Below are 22,121 nucleotides of genomic sequence, written 5' to 3' on the forward strand. Positions count from 1 at the left end.
TATGGAACACAGACCTGTTTTCTTTATGAACACTTTTCAACTCAGGAGAATTTCATGTGTACCTTGATAATTTCAAATGAGTTAGCTGCACATCCATGTTGTCAATGACTGGAGGAAGAGAAGATTCATCTGAAGACACCAGCTTGAATTCATTCTGAACTCTGATTAAGCCAAGATCAGCTACCAAAGCATTATTTGAAGTTGAAGATTCAGGAACAACTATAACTGGAGCTTTCAAGTTGACATCCATTAAGAGGCGGAAGCTCTTTTTAGCAAAGTCTTTCATGCTGGAAGCAGCCATTTCTGCTGCCTGGACAGTGACTGCAGTCAGGGCTTCTTGTGCCGTTTGGAAATTGTTTAGGAAGTTCTATTGATAGATAGTGAAAAACGTAAGAGTTTTACGAGAGCAAAAATAAGCCTCAAAAAAAAGGCAAGCCCCAGACAAAATGTGAATTTTAGAAAAAAATAGTACAGGTGTCACAGAAACATGGAAGTTCTAATTAAATCATGCAAGTTTCAAAAGAGAAATAGATTAAAGTCATGCACAAGCTAAGACACTGCTTACCTACTTAATTTTTAAGATATTGTTAAAGCTATCAACTCTATTAATTGCTTTTTTTGTCATCCTTCTCCTTACTTGTCATTCTTCTATAAAGCAATGCAACTTAAGTGACACTTCTTCAGCAAAATATTTCTATATGTTTGCGCATAAGCTCACCCCAGGTACAGCTCAAAGAGCTGATTACATTTTATTAAAAACCTTTTAATGACAAGAAAAGAACTGAAACTAATGTCTTACCAAGAGAGACATAAAGAATGTATGTAGGTAAATTATTTGGATGCAGCCCACTTTCAGAGACATTTTGCCGTCCACCCTTGACATATCAGTGTAGGCTTCCCCTGCAGTAGCATCTGGATAAAGTGCCATGTGAAATCTAAACACTTCATCTCCCATTATGGAGACAGCCTAGAAGATTAAGTCGATATAGTTAAAATTCCCAGTCTGTAATCTGTGATAGAATTACTGCTTAAGTTATCAAACAAGAAATACTTTACAAGAAGATCAGCTGCAACTTATCATCAATACTTGGACAGATATATGCTAGGCACAAAAGGAAACTGAATCAGCTATTTTATGGCATGTCTCTTCTCAATTGGTTATATATAGTCCATTTTATATTTAACCCATGCTACTCAGAATTAAATACATCAATACAAACACAATTAAAAAGAATTAAATACTGAATGGAAGCATATTTTGCTTCCCTCAGATAAAGGAAGTTAACAATGAAGTTTTGCTTAATATTTGGTGCATTACATCGTACTTAGCGTTATACAACACAGCAAATCAACTACAGTGCTGTCATTGAACAACTTAAAAGAACTAGGTCTTTTTTGTTTACAATCTGCAGAACACATCACCTTTTTATGGATTGTTTTTGGATCAACATTTGTAATTACAATGTCCTCAAGTCTGGAGAACACTTTAATCTTTTTAGTTTTCATAGCTACGGATGCATCCATTCCTGATTTGAGAGAAAAGGAAGAAGATAATAAATGCACTTCAACAAATTGCTAAGAAAACACTTTTTAAAAAAGAAGCATTATTTATTACTGAATAGTAAGAATAAAACTATCTTGGAATCCAGCATTCTACTACGTAACAACCAATTCTAAGCCCAATACAGAAGTCGTGACCTTACTACACATGACAAATTTGCCAACATAAATTGATTCTAAGGCTAGAGTAAAAATTCCCAGAGCTATCTAGGATATTAAAAAATGGAAGCTTGTGTTATTTATAACATAGTGCCTTTGTTTCTTTTAATTTTACTCCACTTACAAATTAATTGCCTTCTTTTTCCAAGTCAAACATTTCCTTCCCTTGCAGATATTTTGGCTATTAAAATACATAACCGCAACCATATCACACAATTAAAACATATCCAAATATACGTCACAGAAATATCTACAGTGCACACGCTAGCCTTTCAGAAGTGAATGGAGGGGAACAACATACTTCTTGCTACAATCAACTAATCTAATATTTAAATTAAACCCCTTACCTTGTATTCTAATGTCTGCAATGCTACAGGTCTGATCACAGACTGCAATATTGAATGCATTTAGCTTTGCAGTGAGCTTTAATTCATAGATATCATCATGGGCTGCATTACTAGACACTGGATAGGAAACGAGAGACATACAAGAACTTCATTATAAGTCATTTTTTTAAAAACAAATGTTAGATTATTCATTTTGTACATATATGAACTGTTCAGAAAGCAACCTGCAGTTATCCCCTAAAACTTACTGGTAGTTATTAGTCAAGACATAAAATAAGTCTTTTATTAACACAGTTTTCTTCTGGCACAAGAACAGTCACTGACTAACACAGGCAAACTGCAATCAAGATGTTTTTTCTCATTGATATCTAGTTTTCATGCAACAGTATGCCCAATACATTGTACATTTCATTATCTGAAACACTATCTCACATGAGGAATGCTCCTTTCTGTACAGAGCAGCCAGGCAAATTTAGGCATATTAGGTAAAAAAAGTTTCTGCCGCAAAACTGAAGATGGCAGGACACAAAATGTAACAGCCAGCCACTGTAAACTCAGTCCCAATAGATTTAGGATTAGAAAACTTTGGATTTCACAAACAACACTACAAACACAAGCACCAACCACACAGGACCTGGTGAAACATTCTTAAGGAGCTTCCATACAAACCTCATATTATTTCAAGGTTACAGATACCAATTATTAAAATAAGCACAAAACCCTTCAGTTCAGCACTTCTCTTTGCTTCCCCAGGGCTCGAGAATGTTTATTTTCAACAATGTAAGCACTCTTTAGAGACTTCAGACTGGAAAGCAACAAAGTTGTGACACTGATGCTTTGGATAGGCTTTGGTATTGTTCACTGCAACATCATTTATTTGACTTTTATTATAACAGTCAGACCACTAGCTAGGAAAAAGTTACATTGAGTAAGGAGAATTTGTAAAATTAAGCAGCAACAAAAATATCTGCCTTTTTTTTAATGAGATGCCTTGTTTTTCCACCAAATAGACTGCAATGTTGTCACCTGAAATGGTATCCTTTGAAACCAAAGGCTAGATGCTGTTAAGCAACAGAAGTATGGCCTTTCCAATACTGCATTACCTGGTCTAAGAGTACTTCCTTTTTCTTGTTCTTTTATTTGAGGCTTTTGGTCTGATGCTTTATCAGTACTAGGAAGACCACCTGATGGAACACTGAATGTGAGAAAACTCATGATGGAAAGCAAAGCCTCTGTGTGAAGTACTATATCCAAACATGAAAAGATGACCTAAAAGGAGGGCAAGGAGACAAAGCAACGTTGTTATTTAGTAGCAGTCCTTTGCATAACAACTCAGATTTACTGTCACAGCACTGAGAAAAAAGTGCCTTGCTCAATTTCACAAGTATCTCACCCTTGTATCTCCTTCAACTTAACACCACACAAGCTCCAGAACAGATAAGGGAGCTATGGAAGGGAAGTTTAAAACAGCTACAGAGGAACTGTGCCAATCTAAATATCGATACTTTATGTGGTTATGCTTTTTCAGTAAGCTCTCTTCATTCTGCGGCATTTCATTGTGGACTATTGAGCACTTTGGTTTACATCTTCAGAACCATGTAGAGAGATATTTTAGTAGGTATGACACAACAAAATAAGATTAAAAAATTTCAATCAGAACAGAAAGTAAATAAGTACCAACTGTTTGAGCCAATATTACTTAGTGAAACCTAGCACCATCTAGTCAACTTTTCCTAGCCTAAAGCAACTCCTGCTAAATGCTGGTTTTACTGCCGCATTAAGGGATGTCAGCTTTCTTGACTCTAAAGTAGTCCAGCCACTTTAAATTCCGCATGTTGTTGTCAAGAAGCAAGTTCCACCCACCATTACTACTTTAAAGGAAACATTTTAAAAGCAAAATGACCTGCTTACTTCAGAAGTCACTGAAGCCATGAAAAACTACACGCGCAGTTGCTTTCTGGAGAACTAGAAAAAGGAGTGATTGAACACAAGACCTCTGAGAATCCTTGTTTGACATTTCACCTCACACCTCAATTTCACTGTTATGAACTTTCAAGCTCTGAAACACAAGGCCTTCATTTCACATGCTGCTAAGTGTCTCCCTCCAGAAATAAAACACATCCTATAGGCCTCAGTTAGAAATACGTCCTTATAAATTTTAACTAGCTAAAAGTGTACAGCTTCTAGTTAAAAAAATTAATACATTAAATACTTCTGTAAAAATATAAAGCAGTAAGCTTTAATGATGAGAGAGTCAGAGGTTTGCGTTTGGGTTTTTTTTTGCAGTGTTTTTTCCTCTTCAATGAGAAGAGAAAGAATGGGCAACTAACAAGTTTACATAACTGTTACTATTTGAGAAGCTGAAAAAAAAAATTAAATACATCCAATACTTACATTGACGTTTTGCTTGGTGCTTTTGTAAGTAGTAACAAAATCTGGTCCATCAGCATCAGCCTAAAGACAAAAAAAGCCCAAGCACACAGTCAGTCTCTATTGAATTAACTACATTCATTAACTGAATTTACTGAATTAATTGAATTTACCACACACGCAAAGATTATTCCCGTTGCAAAAGAAAACAAAGGAAAATGGTGAAGCCTGAAGAAACAAGTTCTCTAAATAAAGCACATGATCACGGCAGCAAGAATGGGGTACTCGCTATGCTCTGCTCAGTGACATTTTATAACACATATTTTGTGAAAGTTCAACTGGCCAGTTACAAAACTTTCTTTTACCTAGGATTTATTTACACTGGATCAATATATGCATAGTACTTCGTCAGAACAAATTAACTTGTTTTTCCTCTATAAAAATTATGTCCTTATAGATAAGAGTATGAGTAGTCCACTGGTTCTACAACCTACCAGACTCACAAGTATTTGTGCAGCTTTTGAAGGGTGCTTTTTTTTTTTTAATAAAAGCTCAAGAAGTACCAACATACCACTCCTCAAATGCTAGTTTTACCACCTATAGAGAGCCACCTATCACTTACGTAGGCAAAGACTATCTCACCTATTAAGTTTCACAAAAATACTAATCTGCATTTTTCAGAGAAAAACGCTTACAAACATTTGCCTTCACCCGTGATTTCAGCAATTGTGTTGACTTATGAAGCAAGCCCTATATAGAAGCAGTTGAGAGTGAAATGAAATGATAAGTTGAAAAACAGGTATTTGGGAGAAGACTTAGACAAGTTTTAGATACAAATCCTACAGGTTTTAAAACAAGCAAAAAAAAAAAAAAGAAATTTAATACAGACTAAGTATGGAAGCCTGATTTTACTCAACATATAATCTTAGTTAAAAGGTATTGAAACCTTGATGTATTCCATTTTCAGAAGATGGTCATCTGTTTCACTTGAAGAATTAATAATGCAAAGAGGATCTCCTTTTGAGTCTGCAAATAAAGAAATAAAACTGTAAAGCATTTCTGCTCACAAGCTTTAGCCCACCTATGGAATGCCCCCATGATAATTCTCAATTATATACTAATTATATACTATACATATTTTTTATATATATATATATATTATATACTGAAATAGTGAGAAGCTGCAGACTAAGCATTACTTTGTGAAAACCTGTATTCTTTTTTTTTTCTAGTTAAACTAATCAAAATTAACTTATCTTGTCCCTGAAAGAAGATTCAAAATGGGGAAGTTATTTGCATTCCTGTAATTAGTTTTGCACTCCTATCTTTAGGTTTTTGTATTCAAAACCATACTTTTCTACTTTGAATACATGGCTATTTCAGTTGTTACTTCATCACCCCTTTGAATTGTTACCCGACCAATCAAGGAAGCACACTGGATTTCCAGTGCTGCCAGAACTAGTCATAAAGCACAGATTCAGAAGCTCATCAGAACACCCTAAACAGATAAAGTACTTCTCAGGAATGACCATTCTACTCAAAGTAGGCAACTAAGTCAAATAAATTAACTCAAGCTATCTCTAGCAACAGGAGTAGAACTTGGTATCCGGTAAAACAGATTAATTAAGTGCACCATTAAGTGAATTTGGCATGTAACCTCCTGGCCTTTTTTTTTTTCCTGCTAATTATTATTATTTTTGACCATGCTATCCTCTTGCTACAAAAGCTGATTGCACACACTGTACTGACTGCATTACCAGTTTTCTCGAAGACTTACCACTTATTTCAGTGCATCTCATAATAATTTTTTTCAGATATGCTGCTGCAGTCAATTCATGATTTCTAATTTTGGTTTCAGTTCCAAGCTGTAGCACAGTTAGAATATGTAACGGATATCTCTCCTTCTGAACCTGCTTCATCAAGGTTATTACAACCTTGAATACAGAAAGGGAAATAAATTCACTATTTCAGTAAAGCGGTCCAGATATTATGGCATGCAGTTATAACTGGGCATTATCTCCTCAGCTAAGCTTCAAAAGCAGTATTAATCTAGACATTTTGCCTTTTTACAAAGAGAAATTACACCAGTGTTTCCCTCCTTTCCTCGCTGCTCTTCTCAGCCAAACAACCAATCACATCTTAACCCCTTCAACAACAAAACAAAAATCTTAAGTCTATTAAATCGGCTAGAATTTAATTTTGTTAGCCTAGCAGTATATCTTTACCTTGTCAAGCTATGCTTTAGTTTCATAGTCAGACACTACACAGTGTCTGAACATGGAAAAAACAGTTACTATAAATCATACTGTTCTGGAAGGAAGGGCAGTAGAGAACAGATAGCAACGTGAATCAATCTTTGAATATCTGATGCTATGCAAATAATAATTACGGACACCGAAATGTTTCAACATTACAATTCTTCATGTATAGAAGATTTTAAGCATTACACTGATTAGAATCTTGAAAATGAGAAAAAAACTTGTGCTTCTAAATGTAGCTTAAAATTAAAGTAGAAGAACTAGACATAGTTATTAATGAACAATGTCAATTTCAATGCGGTTATTTCATGAGGCAATTATCTTCCATTCTTGGGAACTAAAAATAGTGCCTCAACCTAACCATTTGTCACACAAGGAATTTACAGAATTCAAGTTTGTCAATACTTTGTCTGCTCCATTATGCGGCATACTCTTTATACACTAACAAATTAGCATTTTATCATTAATCACCCACCATATACAGTCCACAGACAACGTGGCCACTACCTTAGTAAAAATGTCCATTTGAAGCATGTGTAACACTGTATTAAGTAAGACAAAATTGTTCATATGAATTGTTCATATATGAAATAAGAAAACAGAGCACTACAGGCTAGTCTGTAATATGCGTCAGTCCTACCATTAAAAAAATTCTTCACAGCCAAGACAGCAAATCTGAAAGTTAGAAGCTGCCAAAGGTACTAGTGACACATGTTGGCTAACTACGTGCTGTTTGTCAACTGGTACCTCATCAGCCAATTGCAGCTGTAGTTCTGCAAAAGCGGAGAAAACCCCAAACCTGGAATGGTGTCAACTTGCTACCCCTCTACACTTCAGCAGTGGGACAAATATTTTTAGTGTCCTTGAAACTAAGTTTTCTTATATGATTTCATATCACACACACAGAATATGTTCTCCTGGTGGCTGGGGATAGGAGGAAGTTTCTAGTCTTTGAACGCAACTGTTGCTCGGTAATAGAATAATTTTGGGTTTGAAGGTGGTTTTTTTCCTGTCTTAAAAATAGGAACCCAAATCTTGTATTGACAAAAACATCACAGAGATTTTGTGAAACAAAAATTACACACACAAGAAAACCCAACAAAAAACAAAAGCAGTTACTTAAAGTAACCTGCATACCTAAGCCACTTGGCCTGATTCTTGAAAAAGATGAAAGGCCATGCTGAGCTCTTCACATTTAAGTATCACAGACATGTTCAGAGAAAAAAAAAACATGCTTGGACGATTTCTTATGCATAAGTAGCTTTGTTAATTGATTGTTCGTGCATTTTCCCAATACTTCACCTACAATCTAACCTTCAGACTCAGTATCTCTAAAGGAAAAATACTAGTTCTGGCTTAACTATTCCAGCTGGTTTGTTACTAAGAGAATCATATGCAGCATTATGAAGGATTAAGGCTAGGTGAACACAGAACATCTAAAAGTAGTTTAGTTTTCCCTGTTAGTTGTATGATGTATGTTAAATATTCTATAAATACAATCTCACATAATACAGAGAAAATAAAACAGCTAAAGAATCTGGGTTCTGAGGGGCTTTTTGTTTGTTTTCTTTTTGTTGCTAGGTACCATCTTCTTGAAACAGTTAAAATGGACTTCATAGCCCACTACTTTTAAGAAACAGACTCGAGTACTGTATGCAGTAAGTTTTACAGATGGGTACATACCTCTTTGATTTCAAAGTTAAGTAGTATATTGATTACATCTTCATTTAATGTTCCTTTTCCCTTCTCAGACAGCATTCCTTCTGGAACACTCTTATCCTGTGTCAAAAATGATTTCTCCATTTCTTTGATTTTACCTGAAGCGTTCAATAAATTGGTTAGATTTTGAAGTTGCCACCATTTGTTTAAGCTTAAAAAACATATCCAATTCTTTTATTCATTTAGATGGCTTACATTCACCTAAAACGAACTAACAACATTTCCACAAGCAGAGCCTTTAACTTCCAAGCATGCAAAGGAAATAGAAACATGTTCTGGCAACAAGATGACTCTGACAATTCAATACCTCGCTAGTTCTGTGAAAATATAGCTAACATGATTACCAAATTTTCTTCTGATGTTTCCACTTTTTTGACATATTAAAGTATGAACACTGTCCTTGCAAAATTAAGTTTATCACTTACACATCATACTCTCAGATCTAAGCTTGCTTTCCAGATAATAAATGCTTTTCATTACTCCTGAAAGCTAACATACTTAATATTCATGACAAACAAATTTCATCTCTGACCTTCCTTTTGCAGTGCTGATTTTGCGTGAGTTTGTTTTTCTTCTGCTTCACCAAGGTTTTCCGTCAACACTTTGAGAAAGACACTCAAATCCTCTTGACTTAACACAACCTGCAAAATTGCACATCACAGTTCTCAGAAAAAACAAATTGAACGTACACAGCAGTTTGGGTGTTTTATATGACACTTTCAAACCTCTACATTTACACAGGTAGGTTAAACCCTGTTGACATCCCTGAAACTCACTCCACAGCTACTAAACATATGCAGCTTGTTGCATCTTTGTGTCCAGAAATAACGTAAAGGTTAGTTTTGCATTAATATTATCACCAGCTTCTCACCACCTTCTTTTCACAGGACTTACATTCATCGTATCCAGATACCCCGTGATCTCCAATACTGGTAATTTGTGAAACCAAGCTGCAGATAGATTTCGTTTCACAGACAGGCTTAAATTAATAGGATGAAGTATCTGAATGTCTGGATGTGGCAAACCTGTCTCCATAGTGGTCCTTAAAACAAAGGGGAAAAAACAAAACAAAACACATGGTGGGGAAGTTAGAAGTTAAGTCATAAGTTACACTTTCAAAGTAACATCTTAATGTCTCAAATGTAATATCTCTTTAGGCTTAAATGGCTTCCTGAGCAGAACAGTATCTTATTTTACTACTGATTTATTTGCCCTTAAAATAACAGGTTAGTATTTTAACACCAAATATTTGACACTGTCACCAACCACGGTTTCTAAGCAAGTGGATTCATATCCTATAGCTTTTTAATATTACGAATTAGCTAAGGCGTTACTTAGTAAAGTGCACTTTACCTAGACAGTTTCAGCTTTGTCAGCTGCACATCCATTTTGTCAATGACTGGAGGGAGCGAACTGCCTTCCAGAGACACCAAACTAAACTGGTTCTGAACCTTAATCAAGCCAAGATCTATTACTATAGCGTTGGGGGAAACCGAGGACTGAGGAATGACAATAACTGGTGCTTTCAAGTGAATGTCCATTGCAAGTCGAAAACTCCTTTGAGCCAGATCTTTTACACTGGTAGCAGCCTTTTCTGCAGCTTGGACTGTAGCAGCACTCAGTGCCTCCTTAGCTGTCTGAAAGTTGTTCAGGAAAGTCTAGAATAAGCAGTTGAAGAGAAGAGAGAAATGTCTGTAAACAGGTTTTTAATCTAAATTACTCTCTCACTTTACAACATCAAACACCAGTTATGCTGCCTACTGTGTAAAATTTTTCCTGGGGAAAGATAACTGAGTGCCTTCTGTGATGACCTCTAATAGAGGGTGAAAAATGTACTAACTAGTACAATCCACTCATTTTAAACCCATCTCTAATTTTCCTTCCTTCATTACATTCCTTCCTTCATTCATACAAGATTCTTTCACCTCACTAGCTTTCGGGGACGCATTATTTTTAGACCCCCTCTTTGCCCGCAGTGAATACAAATTCACATTAAAGCCAGCACTGAATGACAGAAATCCCACTAGTGCTTTATTGAAAACGCCAACATTAGGGTACTCGACAAAGGCACAAATATTTACAGGGATTAATTTGCAGTCCTCCTAGCATCTAACCTTGCAGAAAGTTTTGCCTCTAATGTTAGCTCAGACATGTTTGCAATGAACTCAGGTTTTTGCGAGAGTGGAAAGTGCAGCAAACACAAAAACCCAAAATACCTTAATAGCACCGACCTTTTCTGTTTCCAAAGCAGAGGGTGGGAAGTGACCCACTTGCATTGTCTTAGTTTTTTGAAATTCAAGCCAGTTAAGCCTTAAAGTTTTTCTATAGCACACATGAAAAATTAAGCCTATCCTTTCCCTTTCAGAAACTTAAGTTATCCCTTGTACGGAGGACACAAACAAGGAAGACTAATTTGAGAAGGCAGCAGAAACATAGGAAGGAAAAAAAGACTTACCAGAAGAGACATGAGAAATTTGTGAAGGTATACTATTTGAATACAGCCTACTTTCAAAGACACGGTACCATCCACTTTTGACATGTCAGTGTAGGCTTCCCCCTCAGTAGCATATGGATCTAATGTCAGATTGAAACTGAAAACTTCATCTCCTACTATAGACACAGCCTAGAAAGAAAGAAAGAGTACCACCAGCCATCAGCAGCTTCTAAAAAGGTACAAAAGGTACTTAACACAAAGAACAACTAAATATATTGTCAGCCTATCAGATGTACAAGTTAGATTTATTTTTTTTAAATTATATCTATATATCTATATATATATATCTATATATATATCTCTCTATCTTTTTGGACATCCATAAATCTAATATGAAAACTACACTTTACCGTGTATCTCATTTGAAAAAGAGGTATTCATGACAAATAAAATATTTTTTAAAGAGTAGATTAAGAATATGTATTACATTTCACTTCTATACACACAAAACTAACCAAGAATCAAGTAAAACTTAAAATCTTGTAGTTGAGTACTTTTTTGTGAAGGGTCCTTGAATCAACATCTGTGACAACTATGTCTTTAAGTCGGGCAAAGAATACAGTGTGGCTTCGCTGAAGGAGAAGAGATGAGTCAAGACCTGTAAAGTATAAAGAGAGAAACAGTAGTATTGCATAACAGAACTTAACACTTGCTTTCAGGGTGGGAACAGAGGACACCAGTAGGGCAGAGGAGAAAAGCTGCCGAAATTATACATTCCAACAAACAATTATTTTGTTAATAGTTTGCTAAATTCAACAAATATTTAAAATACCCACAAAAAAATACCCAAACATACTTGATTCTCACTTCTGTTTCCAAATGAAATAAGTCAGTTACCACATCCCTTGCTGAAGGGACTGTAATAAAAGAGCTCTATTCAATCCAAGGCATATTAGTCTCCCTGTATCCAAGTCAGACTAATTAGAAGTAATGCCTCAACTACCATAACTTCTAAAAAAAAAAAAAAGTATTGTAAGTTCTGGAAATAGAGACTTTTTGCGTGTTATGAGTCAGACACAGAAGATAAGTATATTGTCTACAGCTCAAACCCAAGTCCATATACTATTCTATCTGTTACTAAGATTTGAGAATGTGACCATACTACAGCTTTGAACAAAACATAAGAGAAAAAATTCTAATTGCTCAATACCAATCACCTCTGAAAAGAAATGAGCTACTATTAATAGAAAAATACTCAAACAATAATCCATCTCTTAATAACAAAGCTCCTGAGTTAGTTTACTAAAATTCCCTATCAAAAAATGTTACTATACTGTATTTGAATACAACACTTTTGCATACAAAATCTTGTGAGAATACATTATATGATTTAGAGACGGGCACAAGCAAAACGCTTTTTATGAACTGTACTGCATTATCTTGTATATCACACATTCTTAAATATTCATACTAATTGAGAGTTTTAGCAGCTATTAACAAACTTGGAAGTCAAACTCCCTCCACCCGAATTTTGACAGCCCCTTTGAAGGGTAAAAAAGAATCAAGAAAACAAAACCAAAACAATAAATCCAAACAAATTCTAAGAGTTCAAAACCAAAGAAAGCAGTTTTAAGGTGTTTGTGTTTTGATTTTTTTTTTTAATCCTAAATGATTCAGATACAGCAGAAAAATATCCAAAGATTAGTACAACATGAAAAGTCACCCATAACCAAACTCCTTCAAAAAATGAACCTAATTACCTGAAGAATAATATATCATGCTTTTCTAGCTGGAAGCCAAAACATTATGACACACTAGAAGACTGACTTTGAAAACATAACAATAAAAAAAAAAGTCAGATGCTGAAAATACACACCTTAAATACCTTTTAGTCGAAGTATTAGCAGCTGCTTTGTAACTAAACTACCAGATCAGTTACTACTAACAAGTAATTTCATACCTTGTATCTTGATCTCTGCAATGTTCTTTTTTTCATCACAAATATTTAAACAGAAGGCATCCAGCTTGGCAAAAAGCTTGAAGTCAAAGACGTCCTTATCCTTGGAAGGTCTAGCCACTATAAATGAGAGAGGGAGGGATTTTCAAAATGCTTATAATTCATATTTTCACTTAAACTCCTGAGAGTATTTGGGGGTTGTTTCGGTCCAGGAGGGTTTTTTTTGGCATTCAGATAACTTAGTTGTTTCCTATAGTTTCTTTAAATTGCTCAGTCTATTTATTTTTAACTTTAAGTCAATAACTCAATAGGTTCACGGTAGTGTTTTTTTCAGGTCATCTAATATTTCTTATTCCAAGATCCTAATATAGGAAGTTTTCTCTTAACTGTCAAGCTCATAAGAAATGGCAAACCTTGGAAGCCTATTTCAGGCAGCCAACACACAGGTTTTACACAAGCAAGTGTTAAGGCTGAGGAGAATAAGGTGAAGTCACACACATGGGTCAAAAACTATCTATGGGGGAAGACCAGAAACCATCAGGCCTCACTGATGGTCTGCACCTTCACTAACCAAGAGCGGCAAAGTGTTAACCCAAGTATTCAAATGTTTATAGGCTTTGTTAAACTGTACATAGCAGCAGCTTCTTTTTCAGCTTGCAGATTGAAATGAGGCCATTTAAAATTATTAGTGATTCTGAAGATTCTTCACTAGACACCTCATTTCCAGCTCACCCGATAAGCGCTTGAGTTTTGCACTTAGTATGAAAAACAGTGCGGCTGCTCCCCTCTGAGCCTACTTTGATATAAATTCATTTTTTATTTCAGGGCTACAGGAACAGCAAGATTTTCATTAGGCTAGCAAAGGACTCGACTACATTTTTGAAAGTATATTTAAATTACCTAGATCAATAACATAGCATAATCAAAGTACTATTTGTCTCCTTTATTTTACCACAATCATGCTACTGTTTGAGCCCTCTCAAATTCAAGTCGTGAAATGGCAACAAAACACGAGAATAGAAAGCTCACCTGAAGACAACATTTATGATCATCATCATTGTTTCATGTATTTATCTTTTTTTTAAATCAGTCCTCCAGACTGGTGAGCCAGTCACATGACCTTTGATCTTCACCCCACACTACAAAGCTAATCAGGTTTCTCTGGATTTGATCATTTTGCCAGCATCGGACAAATCCTTTCAAAATCATCATTTTGACAAACATAACCGTACCTTTCTTCAATCTAGTGTCATCTTCTTGCTTTTCATCTTTAGTTGGTGTCTCCCCACTACTTTCACTGCCTGATGGACTAATAGCTGTTAGAAAACTGACAGCAGACATAAGGGCCTCTGTATGCAGTAGAAGGTTCAATGATGAAAAAGCTACCTGTTGAAAACACAAGACTCCGTGAGACAAAAAAATTACTTACAAGAATTGGACTGAAGTACAAGAGCACCCAATGGAATATAACAATTTCTTAGAAACAGAAAAGCTGCATGCGTTACCAGCAACAGATCATAAAGGAAAAAAGCTTTCTGCGAAGCAGAACAGTGGTAAGCTTAGAAAATAAGAAAACCTAACAACAACACAACAGCTGTGACTGTTAACCTATAACCTTCTCAGTACAAAAGCAAAGTGATACAAAATTATCTTAGAAGCGCTAAATGAGTGAAAAACTCATTGTGGAGAAGTGCATTAAAAAAAATGGAAAACTTAGTTAGATGACTAAGAGAGATACACATGGAGTAAGGTAGTGTAACCTAAATGAGGATTCAGTCTTCTCAAGCAATATGCTCTGTCAAACACAGACTCACTCTTGAATGCTCCTGCAATAACACAATACTACACGTACGGGTAAGCGGCAGGTGACTGCCATGTAGATAATTAGTATATAGATACTCAGTATAAAGGTATTTCTCAACAAATCCACTAAGGGAGTCCGAAAGGTGAAGTGCCTGCCTTGTAGTTTAGTATCCACTTGAATGGGCTTGAAATTGGAAAAAGAGCCCAAATGCAATTCTTCCAGACACAGAAGTCCTATTGATGAGTTGCAAGGCAACACCTGATGATGTACAAAAAGTTGAGTTCTCTTAACATCAGCACTATCCCATAGCGTGAAGTCAGTCAACTCAGTACGTGTATCCACCTCAGTAGCATTGGAGTAGTAGAACTGTCATTACTTGCTGTGGCTTCAGGAACCTTTTATTGGCAAAAAGATTCCAGTATTAACTAGACTTCCCTGATGAAATCTATAGGTACTCTAAAACTGTTAGGTGGGAAGTGAAATATTTCAGTCCTCACACCAAAAATGGCAAGCAAAATAATGCCATAAAGTTATAAAGGGAGGTAAGTACCTATCACAGAAAACTGACAGCCCTTTGTAGTTCATTTTGATAACTCCTCAAGACACAGTTGTTCCTTAGATTGAAATCTCTGACTTAAAAACGCACCATTAGTACAACAGTCAGAACTTAAGAAGTTCGGTACTTGATGTCTAAAAACATTTCCCTATATTGCGATAGTTTTTAACAGATCAAATACTCATTCTAGAGTCTGTGACAAAAGTAACAGAGAGGAAAACGCAGTATCACAAGAAGCTTCTGAGTCATATATCAGGGTGAGGAATTAGAACATACTCCCCTTCACCCTCCCCCTACCAGAAAAAAAAAAAAAAAAAAAAAAAAACAACCACCAAACAAAAACACCCCTACACACTCATAAATGGATTTAGACTTCTTAGTAAATTTAGCAGAGTGCTGATTATGTCATGCTCACAATAAAAACAAATTGACAGGAAAGGGGAAGAATTCTAGACCTCACTCCATTTTCCCATACTGGGCATTTGAACTTCATGATCTCATGCATGAGAAGATCCATTCTTATGCTATTTTGAATTTTATTCACATGAGCTAGATAACAGATTTTTTTTGTCATAGTTAGAACTAACATACTGGCCGTATATTAAATTTTAGAAAAACTTCCAACTATGTTTTAACTCTTTAAATTTCCCTGCTGCAAGGTCATGGTTGGAGGGAAACAGGAAAGCCAAAAAACCCTTATTATTCCTCCCTTCTAAGCAAGCGAACCAAAAGAAAATAAGTAATAAAACCAGCAAGGACTCACTTGAATCATCTGTTCAGTGTTGTCAAAATTTGTCTGAAAGTGTGGCCCATTTCTGTCAGCCTGAAAATAATGATTCACATGAAGGTTAATATTAATTCCAACCAGTCACTGTGCTTTTCAGAAGACATAAAACAACCCACTAGCTCTGAATAGTAGGTTTAAGACTTTATAATATTTAAAAGCGCTTTAAAAATAAATTTTAAAAGCTTTATGTATACCTTGGTATATTCCACCTTCAGAAGGTCTAAGCCAGGTTTATCTGAGGAACTAATTAGATGAATGGGTGCTTTTTTACCTGTAACATACCACATGAAATACACAAGAGTTAGGGTAATTTCTCTTCTTTCAGAGAACCAAAGAATTTGTGCCTTTAACATAGGGTTTAACTTTCAACACCATTTGTTAAAATACATAACACCACCCAATATGAATCCCTGGTTTCTCTTTGTTAAGTCCAAAACAGCAAGTCTGTACCCCTTCTCCATCCAAAGATTGAGCACTAAGCTATTTATCTAATAAGCATTACAGTGGGAGTCCAGAGCTTATCACCTGTACCAGTGGGACAAGCACTGCCGATGTACAGCTGCATACTAAGTACTGTAACTGGAAAACTAGAACAAGGTTTGGATTTCAGTGAGCACATGAAACAGGAGAGCCACAGTTTCAGACTAACTGCTATATATGTACACACACTAGTATACTTCTCTTTCATTGCTTATTACCTCCAATTTCATAGTAATCCAAGCTTATTTTCTTTAAATAAGACACTGCTGCTAAATTATAGGTTCTGACAGTAGCTTCTGTCCCAAGATGCATCACATCAAATACAAGTATCGTTTCCTCAGACTTCTTTTGCCTGGTGAGTTCTACCAAAACCTGCAGGAACAATACCCAGTTATACCATCTTTTCACATGTCATATTCTCACCATTCAAACCAACAATGAGAAAAGCGCAAAATTAATGCCTTGTCTGCTTTACTGGAAGTATTATTTTTATTACAGAGTTAAAGTGTAAAAATAGAAAAAAAACCAGTGATTGTTTGATATTGAGAGATATAAGTATCATAGAAATATTTTGGATTTGCTCTTTGCAAGTGACCTGCCTGGGTATTTACCTTGTTCTTCCAGTGCAAATTTTCCACACCCCACCCCCAAATTTTAACTTGGTACTATTATTTTCTACCAAAAATACTCCAATAAGGGGCTTTTTTGCTGATTTTAATATATTTACATACTTCATCTGTGTTTACATGTTTTATTTATACATATACCACATATAAAAGAAATCATACACATACCATATATGAATTACTGAAACATAGAAATAGGTATGCATGTACATGTGTATTTTTTTGTTTGGTGGCTATGTTTTTGCATCCACTACATCTGGAGAACACTAGTAATAGAATACTGGATTTTTTTTTAAATATTCTTTATGTAAAAGATAAAAATAGAATTAAAGAGACATACCTCTTTAATTTCAAACTTCAACTGAAGATCTGTCAGTTCCTCTTTAGCAAGTTCCTTATTTGTTATTTCTTCTCCTTTAACAAGTGACCTGTCAGTTGGTTCAGAACTTTCCTCAAAATCAAAATATTCTTCTTCAGAGTCTACAAAACAAATTATTTCCTCCTCAGTAAACTCCTTCCAGAAACAGGGGTAAATATCCCACACTCTCTTTCCCATTCCAATGGGATTTTAAACTGTATGAGCAGTTAAAACCTAATCTGACAAAGTATACTTTTTAGATCTATACTCCTTTCTTACCCCTTGGATGAAAAGTGAAGAAAATTAAAGCCCTATTTAGGAAAGCACTAGAGTTTAGCTGCATCATTAGACATTCAAAAACACATATAAGGAAAACCAGTTAAAAAGTAAGCTCCAGGAAACAAGTTCCCCAGGTTCCACTATAAGAAAGTTCTTCTCTAGAACAACCACAGAAGTAAATGCTCAAATCCGCAGCATCAATACAGTAACGTGCCATTTGTTATTCCAGTTCTGCATTTTCAGAAAATGGAGAGCTTTGCTAATGCAAAACACTCAGGACAATACACATGTTGTTTGTAACAGTCTGTTTTTGCCACATGTTGGCTGCTTAATGCAAGTGTACACATCCTTTAGACATGTTACCTTTTTATGTGCCCACTGCAAAGTATGTGGCCTGAAGTGGCAGCAGCAGCAGACGATTCATATTTGGCTAAATCCATTTTTAGATTTTAGTCAATTCTGAAACAACAGGTTCCTCAATACTCTCTGCTAAAAGATGTCTCATGACATCCTCATACAGTTGTTATTAATGGTTCGCATTTGAAGAGGTTGCTTATGCATAATATTAATTAATCCCCAATAAAGTTTTTTTTCTTTTTTAAAAAAGTTGTTTATTCTGAGGTAGCATCAACATCTTAATCAAATCATCTTGTGCACTTGAAGTTAGAGATGATCAATCATACTTATCTCTACTGTCCTTATAACACGTTTTAAGATCAATAGCAGCTTGAAAATGTTAACTATTCCCTAAGTTATGGCCTTCTTTTACAAAGCATATCTGTAGCTTCTTACCTGACACTATTTCTGCTAACAACTGGGGTGTATTAAGTAATCCTTTACTAACAACAGGAATTGTGGGAATAGCTTGTACCTAGAGGGAGGAAAAAAAGAAAAAAAGTAAATCACTATTTTAAAGTTCGTATAACTTCGCATGTTCAGTCATATGTTCTGATGATGATGCATGCTCCACCTTGCCTCCCCTATATTAGAAAGGTCAGTTTTGCTGGTACTTATATTGAAACCAGCAGGACAATGACAAAGGTTAAGCTAGCCTTGTTTGAATAAGCCCAGCATTTTCTGATGGCAAGTCATAATGAAGACACTTTGCCTAACTCAGCTTGGCAGCAGATCTCTTATTTCAAGTGAAAAATATCACAGACATTAGTAGGAATTCTTGCTTACAGTGATCACTTTAGTGATGTCGGGGTTTTTTAATTCAATTTTATTAGTTATAGTCAGTTTACCTTTGTGCTTGGAATTGACACAGATGACTTCTGAGGCAATGGAATGCTATCAATCAGATCAAAAATTGCCTTGATTTTCTGGTCAGAAAGTCTGACGTGCACCAAAGGAAGTCCTCCTGACACTTTAAACCTTTTTTAAAAAAAAATTGATTAAACTCCATGACAAAAAAGCACATACCAATTCTTGATTTAATTCTTACCAATACCTATACTTCTATATAAAGATCACATCACAGTAAAGCTAGTGATTCTGCATTAAAAACAGGTTTTGGATGCAGTTTAAACAGTATACTTAGTAACCAGTGAAGGTGAGCAGGGAACTACTAGACAAAAAAAAGGTTTTGCAAAAAGTAGTAAGCTACTTCTATTTCTTAAGTTAATACCTTCAAATTATAAAGCGTAACAACCTTTGGGGAAAATAGAATTTTATTTTCTGTAAGTACACAGTAATTAAAAAGAAGTAATTTCAACATTAATATATTACTTTGCCATCCTGGTATCTCTCTCCACCATCGATTTTGCCAACTGTACATGAATATCCATAGGCTGTAATACGTGCAAAGTTGATGGATGTTGAAAACGAGCCTTCTTCCAGTCTTCACCTAAAAATGTTCAGTAAATTTAGATAAAAAAACCCATCGCTTCCTAATTGATTTAATTAAGGTATCATTAAAGTAATCAAATGGCATCACTAGGAAAGGATAAAGAACCCATTCACAAAGTAGAAAAACTTAGAACAATTTGGGTAAAGCATTTTAAGAGCTTTTGAATCTATTTTCACTAGTTCTTAAAAATATATTGCCTTAGCAGCCTTAAGCCCAATTCTACACTAAAAAATGCATTTAAATATAGAACCCTAAAAAAAAAGAATAGATAGCTAGATAGATAAATATATGGATAGATAAATATAAAACAGTAAGTTAGCATTTTGTTGACGGCACAAACTCATATCCAAATGAAGTATCAATGCAAATTTTACTTGTGTTTTCCTGCATATGACAGAAAACACAATAGTTCTATGCATCCTTGCTTTCTGGCATCAAAGTAAAGGGGTGACACACAAGTCCAAACAAAGAGTAAGCAGCTGTTTGAAGAGAAACTAACTAATTTTTTTCCACAGTCTAATACCATATATCTATCTTTTAGTTAACTACTGGTTTTGGTTTGCCTTTTTTCTTTAAAAAACATATTTACTTATTACAAGTAGGTAGCCTTTATCAATCTCTTGAGTAAACAGTAACCATGTTGTTTTGTTACCTGCTCTTCCAAAAAGAAGTTGCACATTTTTTATTTCCACATCAAACTTGTCATAAGCTTTGTCCATAATCTCCTCTAAAGATGAAAAGCTAGAAGCTTGACCACTGCCTTGATTTATGCTGTTCAGCTAAACACAGAAAGGACAAGATAAAGTTAAGTCTAAAACTTACATACATGTGCTGCTAATTCTAGTGAAGATGAAAAAGATGACTCATAGGAGTTTATGATTGACGTTTGGACTCTTACAGAGAAGAGATCTTAATTCATTTTACACTTCACTTATCCAGAATAAGTAGATTTTATTTTTGTCACTTCTATCAATCCACTCAATTCAAGTTATGCAAAAAGAATTTTTCTTTTTAGTTTACAAGTCTACTGCTGGAGTACAACTAAAATAAATATTTAATCAGTCAGCTAAAATCAGTTAAATTATTGTAATCTTTCAATTTTATAGGAACAAGGAAATCAACTTTCAACACCAAGAGAAAAATTATATTCTCTTTTATTAATAAAAAGCTATCATTTCACAAAACAGGAAAAAAGTTCATAAGTTTTGCTGAAGAAATTAAAGATATTAAATGATAAGCTATTACAATCATGATTACAAAATGACAGTGTTTCCTGGGGAGATCAGCTAGTACAAGTATATCAAAGACAATTTAACAGCCCTGAACATTGACCAAATTGCTGACCCAAATCTATTTGTTAAGAAACACAGTAAGTTAAAACACAGTCATACAGATGATCATCTTTGCCTTCTGAAAACAGGACAGTTTCAAATGACAGCTATGTTAAGAGAAAAGAATATTTTCTTCCTCTGAGCTCATAAGAGAGGTCATTTATATACCTGAAATGTACCAAAGTCCAAAATCAGTAAATCTGATTTTTCATGGTAAAAACCCGTCTGTGGAACCACAAGGTAGGAAGGTTTCAGATTAATCTTCAAGTCAAGGACTTTCCGCATCTCAATAATATGAACTAATCCTTAAATAAAAAGGAAGGGACATTAAAACTGAAACGCTATTCACAAGTGAAACATTTGTGCCAGTCAACATATAAAGAAATGCTATCTGAAAGATAATGCATCTTGAGTAAAGCTTTACTTCTATAATATTCTACTTATTTCTCAACTAAACTCAATGCTCCCCCCTACAAAACATCCACTAATCCTCCAAGTCAAAAACTCAAGTTAAAAACCCAATCATACTATTTGGCCAGCAATCAAAACATAAGCAAAGTGTTTGGAAAATTATATTGAAACATTTTAAGACATTCAGGGGCTCACCTCAGGAGAGATTTGTTATTATCTTACCTGTAGCAGTTCTTTCCTTGATTTCTTCAAGCTTCATTAATGTGGCTGATGTTAATCTTTCAAGATCCATTCCCTTACTTGTCTGAAAGAATTCTACCATCGCATTTATTGTTCTCTTTTCAGAAAAAGACAGACAAGAATTATCAATATACACAGAAGTCACTCAGTAAAAACCTAAAAATAGATCTTGAGAGAGCAAAGAGAAAAATGGCAGAGAAAGGAGAATCAGAAAAAGAGGTAAGATGTTTGGTTACTACTCACTGCATCATATTTTATTTCCACAGGCTGTGATTCAATAGCAAGACTCTGGTCAGCAGTACTATCTTCTGGGTTAATGTTAAACTCTATCTGAAGTAGAGAAGACTTGCTATCCCCTATGGAAGCCACAAGAGATGGTACAATGTTTTCTTGTCTCAGGCCTGTAACATACCAGTTTTCAAGCTTTGCTTCAACCCTAAAGATGATGAATAGTTGAATATACTTAATTAGAATACAGAAGAGCTCCATCTAGGAAAGACAAGCAAGATGAGAAAGCCTTTGATAAAGCCAAACATGACTAGCTTCATAGGACTAACATAGCACATAGTTAAGAAATTGTTACACTGATATATTGG

At 35.0% G+C, this 22,121-nt stretch overlaps 1 protein-coding gene across 7 annotated transcripts in view; it reads right to left on the reverse strand.

Annotated features, from left to right (window-relative positions):
• The window catches only part of VPS13C (vacuolar protein sorting 13 homolog C), a 106,608-nt gene that overhangs the window by 55,090 nt on the left and 29,397 nt on the right, over positions 1 to 22,121 (reverse strand). For all 7 annotated transcript variants that reach the window (XM_074601297.1, XM_074601298.1, XM_074601296.1 and 4 more), the window contains 27 exons: positions 21,769 to 21,961; positions 21,508 to 21,622; positions 21,043 to 21,179; positions 20,196 to 20,322; positions 19,423 to 19,540; positions 18,939 to 19,068; positions 18,487 to 18,565; positions 17,398 to 17,537; positions 16,650 to 16,803; positions 16,146 to 16,222; positions 15,928 to 15,987; positions 14,037 to 14,190; positions 12,808 to 12,924; positions 11,402 to 11,505; positions 10,869 to 11,036; positions 9,767 to 10,071; positions 9,308 to 9,455; positions 8,946 to 9,054; positions 8,378 to 8,511; positions 6,214 to 6,370; positions 5,383 to 5,462; positions 4,461 to 4,520; positions 3,170 to 3,335; positions 2,067 to 2,183; positions 1,423 to 1,526; positions 800 to 967; positions 63 to 367 (listed from right to left, as the gene is read on the reverse strand). In XM_074601297.1, the coding sequence (XP_074457398.1) occupies positions 63 to 367; positions 800 to 967; positions 1,423 to 1,526; positions 2,067 to 2,183; positions 3,170 to 3,335; positions 4,461 to 4,520; positions 5,383 to 5,462; positions 6,214 to 6,370; positions 8,378 to 8,511; positions 8,946 to 9,054; positions 9,308 to 9,455; positions 9,767 to 10,071; positions 10,869 to 11,036; positions 11,402 to 11,505; positions 12,808 to 12,924; positions 14,037 to 14,190; positions 15,928 to 15,987; positions 16,146 to 16,222; positions 16,650 to 16,803; positions 17,398 to 17,537; positions 18,487 to 18,565; positions 18,939 to 19,068; positions 19,423 to 19,540; positions 20,196 to 20,322; positions 21,043 to 21,179; positions 21,508 to 21,622; positions 21,769 to 21,961 (3,726 nt within the window). The remainder of the gene's footprint in view (positions 1 to 62; positions 368 to 799; positions 968 to 1,422; positions 1,527 to 2,066; positions 2,184 to 3,169; positions 3,336 to 4,460; positions 4,521 to 5,382; positions 5,463 to 6,213; positions 6,371 to 8,377; positions 8,512 to 8,945; positions 9,055 to 9,307; positions 9,456 to 9,766; positions 10,072 to 10,868; positions 11,037 to 11,401; positions 11,506 to 12,807; positions 12,925 to 14,036; positions 14,191 to 15,927; positions 15,988 to 16,145; positions 16,223 to 16,649; positions 16,804 to 17,397; positions 17,538 to 18,486; positions 18,566 to 18,938; positions 19,069 to 19,422; positions 19,541 to 20,195; positions 20,323 to 21,042; positions 21,180 to 21,507; positions 21,623 to 21,768; positions 21,962 to 22,121) is intronic.

Source organism: Larus michahellis, chromosome 9, assembly GCF_964199755.1.
Source record: "Larus michahellis chromosome 9, bLarMic1.1, whole genome shotgun sequence".
In the NCBI taxonomy this organism is placed as follows: Eukaryota; Metazoa; Chordata; class Aves; order Charadriiformes; family Laridae; genus Larus; species Larus michahellis.